Source organism: Castor canadensis, chromosome 11, assembly GCF_047511655.1.
Source record: "Castor canadensis chromosome 11, mCasCan1.hap1v2, whole genome shotgun sequence".
Taxonomy (NCBI): domain Eukaryota; kingdom Metazoa; phylum Chordata; class Mammalia; order Rodentia; family Castoridae; genus Castor; species Castor canadensis.
The window spans coordinates 60,013,807-60,025,362 of record NC_133396.1 but is presented as its reverse complement, the minus strand read 5'-3'; the positions used below and the strand labels follow the sequence as shown (position 1 = coordinate 60,025,362).

The window sequence follows — 11,556 nt, the reverse complement described above, 5'->3', positions numbered from 1 at the left end:
GGCAAGAGGCTTACTCATTCAGTAGCTGCTGCCTGTCTCCTTGCTTCTCTGTCTGCGGTTCTCCTCCCCGCACACCTTGCCAAACAAACGAAAAGGGGGTCTTTGAAGAGCTACTGTCAGCAGGATATGTGATGGGGACCTCACAATCAAAGGGAAGAGAAAGGCATGTGGAGGTTTGAGCAGGAAGGAAAGGAATGTTTCCCCTGCTGGGAGGTGCTGAAAGCCACGGTTCTTACACCCAAAAAGGCCACTCCTCCCTTCCCCCAGGATAATTGGAAACAGCCTTTCCCGTAGAGTGCGGCTTTAGGGTTGTAGGTAGCCCCTTTCCTCTCCCCACAACCACCTAAGAAGGGCTCAAGTTAGCCTTTCACCTAACCCCCACATAACAGTAAAGGGTTCAGGAAGCTGTGACAAACTCCACGAATGGTTTGTGGCTTTATCCCAAACTTGACCTTGGGCAAGTCACAGGGTCCACCCTGAATCTCGGTTTCTCCATCACTACAATGGGAACGGCGGCTCTGCCCTCCCGCTTCACACAGGTAGTCGTGGCTATCAACTTAGCTGCACTTTGTAAAGTGCCTAGCCTTCAAGGTTATTCTCTTTGGGCCGCCGGGATGCAGCGGTGTTGTTTTGGGATGGAGGAGGGGGAGGCTGCGGGAGCGAAAGGGGTGGGATCCTTGGGGTGGACTGGGTGAGAGCCTTTCTGGATTCGAGAAAGGAAGATTCCAACTGCTCGGGCGATTGGAGGGCAGGAGGGGAGTCAAGCACCAAACTCAGCCAAAGACCGACACTCGGAAAGACAAAAGGGGCGTGAGAGACCGCGCCAGGCAGCGAGGCGGGGCGGCGGGCGAGGCGGCCGCGGCGGGCGGGAGGTGAGCGAGGTGAGGGAGATGTGGGGGGCGTGGGCCGCGGGATGCTGCCGCCCGCTCCGACTGAGTTCCAGCTCCGGTTTTTCCCTCCACCATCCTCTCCCCCTCCCCGCCTCTCCTTTAACTCCCCCCTTCTGGGCTCGGGACTGGTTTCCTCCCTTAGCCCGCTGCCCTCAATCCCGGCGAGGCTGGGGCTCTGGCTCGGCGTCCCCTTCCTCACTCTGGTCCAGCGACCCATGCCGCCCCCGTCCGGACCCCGGCTCCCCCAGTCCCCCACTTAGGCCCGCGCACAAATCCCGGGGTGCTGGCGCGTGGGCCGGGGACGCGTAGGGCGCCTGCAGACGGCCCCTGGAAGGGCTCTTCTAGGGTTGAGCGCTTTGGAGCGGGGGGGGGGGGTGGCGCGGGAAGCGGGTCCCCGTGGGAGCTGGGGGCATCAGCCACCCACCAGACTGATCGGAGCTCAACAACCAGACAGCCCAGGCAGTCACCCTTGGGGGTGAACGACTTTCGGGGAGTTAGTGCCCCGCCCCCCAGGCCTTGGTGGGGTCATGGGGGCCCCCCATTCTGGGCCGGGGGGCGTGCAAGTCGGGGCCCTGCTGCTGCTAGGTTTTGGGGGGCTTGTGTCTGGGCTCAGCCTGGAACCTGTCTACTGGAACTCGGCGAATAAGAGGTGAGCGGGCCTGGGGATGGGGAGACCCCCGGACTCTACTGGGTAGGGGGTGTGGAAGCTTCGGAGATTTGGGGCCTGGGTTCTCTGAGCAGTGAAGAAGCTGCAGGGAGGGGACTGGAGCCCTGACATAAGGTGATGGGTTACTGGAGAGCAGTGATCTTGAGAGCCAGATTCCTAAGTCCCACCACAGACCTGGAGGTGGGTGGTGATGTCCATGTGTCAGGAGTTTGGAGACCCCACAGGGGCAGAGATAAAAAGTTCATGGGCATCAGGAGACCAGTGGAGTGGTTATTTGGATCTGTGGGAGACCTGTGTCATCGGCTGAAAGGGAGCCTGGTTAATATCAGCTCTCAGGAGAGAGCCGCTGAGTAGGTGCTGCGGAGGCGCTGAGGCAAGGGCAGGGTGCCTCTCTCCCAGGAGGGACTGGGTGTTGGAGATGGAAGGGAAGGGGCTCAGTGTGGGGGGCCCTGGGAACAACTTCCTAAAGCTTCTTGACTCTTCAAGTCTGTTCACAGCCAGAGGGTCAGTGAATCCTTTGCTGAATAACTTCCAGGCAGAGCATATTCTTGCATTTCTGGCTCAGGGACTTCTTTCTGGAAGAAGCCTTGAGGCCCCCTCAAGCCTCCTTACTTCCCTCTTGAGTCGTGTGGACTTTGTTGCCCCCTCCCCCTATCTTCGCTGCAAACTCTTCTATCAGGGCCTCTGTTCTGTGGCATGCTTGCTTTGCTCTGAAAAGAGGCCAGAGGTCAGATGAAACTTCAAGCCACACAGGGTAAGACAGACCTTTGGGAGGTCATCTGGGTCCCTTGCATCCGTGCAGTCCCCATTTCCACTAGCAAGGAGTTCTGGGTTTCAAAAACTTCTTACTTCCCTGGGAGCCTGGGGAAGGTCCTGAGAGGGGAATGGGCTTCCAAGCTAGAGCTCATCAGACCCTTGGTGTTAATCGTAGCTCTGCTGCTCAGCTGTGTGGCCTTGGGCATGTCACTTAACCTTTCTGAGTTTGTATCCTCAGTTCTTACAGGTGTTATGAGGATTAGAGGTAAGGTGTTCAGATATATTGTAGGCTAAGGAGAGGCCGAAAGCTAAGCTTCCCAGCCTCTTCCTCACATCCCTGTCCTCCATCCTCTCTCCTTCCCATTTCTCTGTGGGGATAGTCTCAAAGCTTTTTCTGTACTCATGCTCTCCCACCTACCATTTCTTGGCTGCAGTATGAGTTATCAGGTGTGATTTGAGAACATAAATTAGATTTATTCTGGTAGGGTTGAGAAAAGGCAGTTAAGGTGTCCTAGGGGCTCTTTTGGATGATGGGTGGGAGGGAGCGGGTCTTTTGGGAGTCCAGGAAGATGCCCAGTCCTGGGACCTAGACCCAAGACCCTGTCTCATCTATGAATGTACACGGAGGGTTTGCAATGGTTGGCAAGTTGTTGTTGTGCTGGACCCATGAATGTCCTGGCCCACTGGCCAAGGAGATGCTGGATTGTATCCGTTGTGTTAGAAAAGTCAACACTTCAATTTCAAAGCAATAGAGCAACTTTCTCCAGGAAGTCTGAGCCCCAGGGTAGGAGGTAGGGGGACTGGCTGGGGATTGACCTAGGCAGCTGGCCCCTACACCTTGGTTCCCATTAGCCCTGTTTGAGGGTCATGGCCAAATAATGCATTTGGCTCCTGTCCTGTTAATTGGCTAACTTGGGACACTGTCTGGATCACCCTCCACAGCCCTTCCCCCACCCCTACTTGCCCCCTTTGCCCCGAAATCCCTGAAATTCGGTGGTGGCCTGGAGGAGGGGAGGCTCTGCCCCCATGGTTGGCTGCCATGGAATAGTGAAATCACCTGGGAGGGGTGGGCTATGTGGTTCCAGAGAGGCCAGCTCCTTGGTAACTGGCATCCTGTTGCCATGGCAATGGCACCAGTGATGGAGCGGGAGATGGCAGTGTGCATGTGGTGAGGGCGGGCTGAAGAGTGCATTTGGGCACACCAAGGGGCAGGAGACCTCTGAGCCTGGCTTCCTGCTGCTTCTGATGTGAGCTCTCAGAGCACTCAGTGCCTGCGCTCATAGAACCAACTTTCGTCTCAGACAAAGGCAGCAGGCAGGAGCTGAGAATTGCTGTCCTGGAGGGTTATGGGTGAGGGAGGGAAAGCTCTGGGAACCATAGCCCTGACATCTCTTTCTTGTCCACCTCCCCCTCCTCCCCATAGGTTCCAGGCAGAGGGTGGTTATGTGCTTTACCCTCAGATTGGGGACCGTCTAGATCTGCTCTGCCCACGGGCTCGGCCTCCTGGCCCCCACTCCTCTCCTAGTTATGAGTTCTACAAGCTATACCTGGTAGGGGGTGCCCAGGGCCGACGCTGCGAGGCACCCCCTGCCCCAAACCTCCTCCTCACTTGTGACCGGCCAGACTTGGACCTCCGATTCACCATCAAGTTCCAGGAGTACAGTCCTAACCTTTGGGGTCATGAGTTCCGCTCACACCACGATTACTACATAATTGGTATTGATGGGCAGGGGACAGGGGCTAGTGGGTGTTGTCCCTGGGATCAAGGGCAGGCAAGGGTGGGAGACCATTGGAATCTAAATGAAGACCCCTTAAGTTCTCAGCAGTGTTCCCACCAGGGTATGGGGACAGAAGAGGGACCAGACCCAAGAGTGCCAACTTCTCTCTCTGCTCTTCTCTCCCAGCCACATCAGATGGGACTCGGGAAGGGCTGGAGAGCTTGCAGGGAGGTGTGTGCCTAACTAGAGGCATGAAGGTGCTTCTCCGAGTGGGACAAAGTGAGTGGGGCTGAGGGATACATGCTAGGAGCAGAGGGGGGTTCAGGCAGTGCCGTCATGATCAGGGGCAGTTGTCTCAGTCCTTCTCTCCTGGGTCTTGCCCATCTCCAGGTCCTCGAGGAGGGACTGTGCCCCGAAAAACTGTGTCTGAAATGCCCATGGAGAGAGACCGAGGGGCAGCCCACAACTTGGAGCCTGGGAAGGAGAGCATGCCAGGTAGGAACTAGAGGACAGCCCCTGCCTTCTCTGCTCTCAGACCCCACCTGCCCTGCCTTCATCCTCTCCCTTCTTCCCTCTCTTGTTTTGGGGCTGGCGTAACAGGAAAGAGAAGAGAGGATGGGAGGGTGGGAGGGGAATGGGAGCCAAATGAGGAAAAGACTCAATTAGAACTAATTAGCCAAGTCAGTGCTTCAATCAGTGCTGTCAGAGAAGTGGGGAGGACGAAGTGGCAGGGAGCTGCAGGCTGGACACCTGGATTCTGAGCCAGGCTTGGGGGGATGGAAGGTGGGGTCCCCAAGGGGCCTGGGTACTGCTGGGGAAGTCCATGGGGACCCCCAGGGCGGGGTGTCCAGATGTCCAGGTTGTTCCTTCAGCCCCTCCCCCTCTTTCCTCCTTCACCCCTTCCCTGCCAGGTGACCCCACCAGCAATGCAACCTCCAGGGGTGCTGAAGGCCCCCTGCCCCCTCCCAGCATGCCCGCAGTGGCTGGGGCAGCAGGGGGGCTGGCGCTGCTCTTGCTGGGCGTGGCAGGGGCTGGGGGTGCCATGTGTTGGCGGAGACGGCGGGCCAAGCCTTCGGAGAGTCGCCACCCTGGTCCCAGCTCCTTTGGGAGGGGAGGGTCTCTGGGCCTGGGGGCAAGTGGGGGGATGGGACCTCGGGAGGCTGAGCCTGGAGAGCTAGGGATAGCTCTGCGGGGCAGTGGGGCGGCAGATCCCCCCTTCTGCCCCCACTATGAGAAGGTGAGTGGTGACTACGGGCACCCAGTGTACATTGTGCAGGATGGGCCCCCCCAGAGCCCTCCAAACATCTACTACAAGGTATGAGGGCGCCTCCCACCTGGCACTCCTGAATCCAGCCCTCCTTGGGGTGCTCCTCCAGTTTAATTCATGGTGTGAGGGACACCTCTGGGGTCTCCTCAGCCCCCTCTGCCCCACCAGCTCTTTTGATCCTCCTGGCTGTTGCCCTTGTCTCCACTTTTAGGATTCTCTTCCACTGCACCCCCTCCTGCTCTGTTTGGCCATGGGTATCCCTCTGTGTCTGCATTCCTTGGGGAGGGGGCACAGGCTCAGCCTCCTCTCTATGACCCATGTATCCTTGTCCACCTCACCCACCCAGAATAGGGGCGGGAACAGTCTATCTTGGTTGGCACCTCTTTCTTTCTGCCTCTCACTGTTTTTCTCTTCTCTCTATCTCTTATTCTTTCTCTCTCTCCTGCCTCTAGGTCTGTTCTGTTCCTCTTCCCTAGCAACCTCCTCCTTACATCTCCTTTTATCCTCTTGGCTTCTTACCCTGTGCCTCTTCCATCTCCTGTGTGGGGTGTCAAAGCAGTTCTCCCCTTAGCTCTTGGCCCCCCTTCTGACCTCTCATACCAACTCCTCCCCTCCAGTCCGCCAAAAATGGGGGCCTTATGGGGAAGGCTGTGGCACTCCACTCCAGATCAGGGCATGGGCGGCAGGGCCTCCTCTCTGCCTGCCCCAGGCCTCTACAAACTTACTCCAGCCATTTGGGGTGGTTGGGTCACCACAGCTACCATGAGAAGAAGTGCCCCGTTTTGTCCAGTGGCTGATAACAAGATACGAACCAGTTGGGACATTATGGACTTGGCCTGATGCTGAATGGGCCACTTGGGACAGGAAGTGACTGCTCCAGACAAGAAGTGACCAGGCCTGGACAGAAATGGCCTGGGAAGTGGCAGAAGCAGTGCAGCAGGAACTGGAAGTGCCTTCATCCAGGACAGGAAGTAGCACTTCTGAAATATGAAGTGGTCTGGCTGGAACTCCAAGTGGCTTAGTCTGGGGGTTGGGGGTGGGAGGTGGATGGTTCTTGCCCTGTGGAGAAAGGGGCAGGAGGAACTTCCTGTTTCAGGAGGAAGCTGGAACTTAACTGACGGTGAGAGGACAGAGGTGGGCTGAGAACTTTCTTAGTATTTCAGTGGCACTTCCCAAGATCTCCCTTTCCTTGTGCTCTGTGTGATTTTAGGACAGCTGAGATGATTGCCATCTGTTGTGGCAAGCCCAATTTGTCTTGTTCTTCCCTTCCCGTGTTCCGATATAATCTCTGTTGATCAACAGGACTACCCCAAGAGCCCATGTCTTTTCCCCCAGTAACCAGATGGCTGTCTTGTTCGTCCAATCCTCCCTTCAAACTCAACAGCTCTCTTCTTAGTGACCAAAATGGTGGCTATACTGAGTGGTTTAGCTGACAGTGGTACTTAGCACGGGCTGCTGTTTCTATAGTGACCAGCCTATACCTCGTCCTGTTATCTAGTGCACAATCAGCTGTTGCCTCAGTTTCCTCCCAGCTCAGTTTTATTAGATCAAAGCTGCCCTTGGGCACCAAGTTGGCCACCTCAGTCACCAGCCAAGATGGTTGCTTTGTCTACCAGAGGCTGTCATCTTTCTGGTCTGCAGTTCCCAGCTCCTTCCAGGGAACAGGAAGTTGATATTGCCATGGGGGAGGTGACAGGAATCAGCCGTCACCTCAATAGATTTACTTTAAAAGGGAAATTTGAACAACAAAAACAAAAAACAAATAAAAAACTAAAAAAGTTGATGAGAAGGTTGGAGAGTGACTGGTCATGAATTAGGTAGCTAGAATGACTTTCAAGCTAAAGATTGGATCACACAAAACCAAGAAGAACAGGGAGAGAGGGTTGGTTGGAGTGGGTAGGTGGGAAGTGTGTGGGGAGGGGATGGGATCATAGATTAGGAGAGAAGTTTGAGGAAGGCAACCACCTGCAGGGGAGGGAGAGGAACTGGGGTGGGAGGGTCTGCCAGTACACTAGAAGATGTGTGTGAATATACAAGTCACACATGGGGAGTGGGAGTGTCTGTCTCTAAACCAAAGCACCTGGGAGAGGAGGCAAGTTGAAATTAGGAGCAAAGTAGTGAAAGCATGTCACATGCTAAAGTATTCCTACCACCTCTCCTCAAGACACCTCTTGACTTGGGGAGTGTTGCTGTTGGAGACTCACATGAGGAGAAGGGATAGAGCTGATCAGAAGCAAGTCGGAAGGACTCAGGGACCCAGGCGTCAAGTGCCTGTTCCCTAACTGCCTTTATACCCATAACCCAGGCTCTTCTCCCCCCAAAAACCCAGGTGCCTAGATTCAGTCCCCTAGACTCAGCCCCATTCTCCAACCACAAAAGCAGCCGTCAGGAGCATCACTGGAGCGAATCAGCAGGGGTCACAACCTCTGCCCTCCCCACCCCTTCCCTGACTTTAGGTGCCCTCCCGCTGTCTCCCATCTGCCTAGAGGTCAAGGGGTCCCTCTCTCCTCCTCTGTCCACTGGGACCCCTCCCCCTGTCTCAGAAAGAGACCTGGGTCCTGGAAGATGCAGGCGTTGTAGGAGGGGAGTTGAAGACTGGGAGGCCAGGTGTAGGGCTGTCTGGAATTTACTCTTGCCTTATGAGCCCACACTGGAGCTGCGTGAGGTGGGGAGGCTAGAAGGGGGTGGAAGGGTTGGTCCCTGGCCCTTAGTGGGGGTTGGTTGTCTTGGCAACATCCCCTTCTCCACACAATGGGAAGCCCCCCTCAGCCTCCCGCGTGGATGGAGCCGACAGCCCCATCGCTGGCTATCAGCCTCAGGGACTTGGCAACCGTCACTATGGCAACTCAGAGCCCAGCAACAGGGCCCACTGAGAAAGGGAGGGGTCCAAGACTGGGGCAGGGCTGTGTGTGTGTGTGTGTGTGTGTGTGTGTGAGGGGGCAAGGGAGCTGAGGGAGAGTTCCCCTGACACATCCTTCTAAATGTACAGGTGGACAGACAAGAAGGAAGAGAAATGGGGATAAGTAGTCTCTGTGACAAACATTTCACCAAAGCAGCCAAGACATCATAACATGCTGAGAGACAGGAAGACACCTGGGGAAGGATGCACAGCTGGGGAGAGGAACAGCACACACAGCATAGCATCCTGGGACACACCCCCTGGCTGGAAGCGCTGCCATCCACAGCCTCCCTGCCAACCGCCTGACATTAACAACACAACACCTACAGCCTCTCACATGTGTAGTGACTTGCATGTCTTTTGCGCTATTTGAAAACTGGTGCTGGTGACTTCCACATGCAGCAATACATGGCATCCTGTTAGCTTTCTGGGTATAAATACACAAATACACTCCTAGGGTAACAACTATAACAAAAAGAATCAAGGGGTAGGAAGACATTGATTTGTCCGTTCACTCATCCAGTCAGTCACTCAACATCTTGTTTACTTTATTCTAGGTACCATTTCAGGCACTGGAAGTATGTTGGTTTATAAGCTGGGTGTAGTGGTTCACACCCGTAATCCCAGTACTCAGAGGCTGAGATAGGAGAAGTTTGAGGCCAGCATGGGCTACACAGTGAGTTCAAGGCCCACCATGGACTACATATAGAAAACCTGTCTAAAAAAAGAAAAAGAAAAGACAAAGTTCCTGCTTTCACGAAGCCCATATTCTTTGGTTTATTTGTTTTTTGGATTTTTTTGGCAGTACTGGGGTTTGAATTCAGGGTTTCATGCTTGCCAGGCATGCACTCTACCAACTTGAGCCACTCCACCAGCAGGTTTTGTTTACTTTTTTTTTTTTTTTTAATGAACCTCCTCACTTTTTGGCAATGATGGGATCAAACCCAGTGATGCAGGCTAGAAGTAGGAAAAGTGGGTTGCTGGGGGATGGCCCAGACCACTCTCACCCAGCTGGGAACCGTCCATGACCCTCCCCACTCATTCATTATTGGGTGGGAATCTCCTGGGTCTGCCCTCCCATGGGGTACTGTAGGTTTTAAAAACACCTGAAAAAGAAAAGCATGCTCTCTCTGACAGTGGACTCCACCTGTGCCCTCCATGCTTCCGTTGTATTTCCTTTTCTAACTTTTAATAAACCCCATTTATACCCACACGTTCTTCTTGGATTCTTTCACGCAGGAACGCAAGGGCCAAGGTCTTCTGAAAAATATCATTTTGCTGTCAACACCAGGGCCTGGCACTTGTTAGGCAAGTGCTTTACCAGTGAGCCACAGCCCTAGCTCTGAAGTTCACATTTTGATTATAAGTAGCAATTGTCAGGAAGCGGGGTTGGGAGTTTTTGGGGTTTTTTTTGGTAGGACTGGGCTTGAACTCAGGGCTTCACACTTGCAAAGCAGACACTCGGCTGCTTGAGCCATGCCTCCAGTCCATTTTGCTTTGGTTATTTTGGAGATGGGATCTTGAGAACTATTTGCCCATGCTGGCCTCAAATGGTGATCCTCCCAATCTCAGCCACCCAAGTAGCTATGCTTACAGCTGTGTGCCAACAGTGCTAGGTGAGATGGGAGTTTTTGAGAGTTTAAGGTCAGCCTGGGCGAAACCCTGTTTCAAAAAAAACAAAACGAAGAAAGAAAAAGAGGGCTTAGCTGAGTAGCTCAAAATCCACAGTACCACCAAGAAAAAAAAAAAGAAAACAGAGTAACAGGACTGAGAGTAACAGGAAAATGCCTGAGATTTGGAGGTCAGGAAGGTCTCTCTGAAGTAGAAATGAACTACAATAATGAGGACCTGTGGAACAATGAGGAAGCCAGCCACTGGGGGGAAGGGCATGCCAGGCAAAGGGAACAGCAAGTGCAAAGGCACAGAGGTGAAATCTTGGCATGTTTGAGCATAACAAGAAGCATACCATGTCACACATAAGTTCCAGATGTGTCCTGTCTTTCCTTAGCCTCAACCTATGAGGGAGCAAGTCACTTAGGGTCTAGATTCCATTTTTAGGAAGCTGATCTAACTTAGCCTTATATTTTTCTTCCTTTGTTTCTTGTGTGTCTGTGGATTACTTGTTTTCCTCGAGTGTGTTTTAAATTCTGGGAGGGAATATGATGTGTGAGCTTTTGGGGGCTATGACACAAAGTCCAGAGCACACAGGTAGAGTGGAAGTAAAGGAATCTAGAGGGCTGAGGATGACAAATCTAAAGCTGTCCCCCCACCCCTTGCAACAGCATAAGATCAAGACTGAAGCCAGAGCTAAGCTTCAGACTGAAGCACAGACTTTGTCATCCTTCCAAACAGAAGCAGCTGAGGGCTCCAAGTTCCACCTGACGGGGTGTGTAGCTTACGTTGACGGTTGTTAAAAGAGGAGGAATGGGGCCAGGGTTTGCAGTGGGAATTTCTGGTGGGGAATGGTTGACATCACATCTGGAATTTCAGTTAAAATAAAAAAAAAGTTTCCTAAGGGACTATGTGGGTTCCCATGGATATGGGGATCTTCCTTCTTAGGTTCAAGTTCAGCCAGCAGGTTGAGAAAAGTGATACAGGGTGGTTTGGAGGAAGGGGGCTGGCTGGCATAGGCTCAGAGAGGTGGGTGGGGGCTGGAAAAAGGACACAGAATGAATGATAATGACAACTGGGGAGTGAGAATGACATTTTCAAGGTGGCAGAGCAGGTGGAGTCAAAGAATTTCTGCCCTCAGAACCAGATCTCAGGTGCCCCCATTCTCCTAGGGACTCGAAGCAGTCAGTTTCCTGGTTCTCCCTCTTTAAGGTTGCCATCTAAAGCTACAGCATCTGCTCCCCCCAACCCCAGTGGCTGATGGGGTGCGGGGTCCGAACAGCCTCAGGGGGTGGCAGCTGGTGAGTGGGGAGGAATCTGTGTGCTCAGCAAACAGCAGCTTCAGTGCACAGGGGCTGCCTCCTCCTTCATCAATCAGCCTCAGCCAAATGTCCCTGCATTCCCACCACCCCAAGGGGACTGGGGCTGGGCCAGGGTCCCCAGGGGAGTGAGATGGGGATGGGTGGGGGAGCTAGGAGTGGTGCTTGGCTTCCCATCCTTGGCCTCTGTTCTCTTCTCTCTGGAGGCCCTCAGTTCTTCGTGTCATGGAATGACTCTGTCCTGGCCCCTGCCATTGTGGGAGCATTAGCTACAAATCACCTGTGGGGAGCTGCTGGGGGCGCAAGGGGGGAAAGAGGGATGAGTCAGGGCTGTAGAGGAATCCACTCTGGTTCTCACGGGACTGGCCCAGGGCAGTCAGCAGGGAGGTTGCTGGCACAGAGGCCCTGTCTCCCCCGCTGGCCTCTCCA

The 11,556-nt window shown here is 54.1% G+C and overlaps 1 protein-coding gene across 1 annotated transcript; it reads left to right on the top strand.

Annotated features, from left to right (window-relative positions):
* The first annotated feature begins 986 nt into the window (after positions 1-986).
* Efnb3 (ephrin B3) lies at positions 987-7,081 on the top strand. Its single transcript, XM_020151257.2, has 5 exons — positions 987-1,539; positions 3,737-4,029; positions 4,218-4,310; positions 4,422-4,526; positions 4,943-7,081. The coding sequence occupies exons 1-5, from the start codon at positions 1,418-1,420 to the stop codon at positions 5,350-5,352; spliced, it is 1,023 nt and encodes a 340-aa protein (XP_020006846.1). The 5' UTR covers positions 987-1,417; the 3' UTR covers positions 5,353-7,081.
* The last annotated feature ends 4,475 nt before the right edge of the window (positions 7,082-11,556 follow it).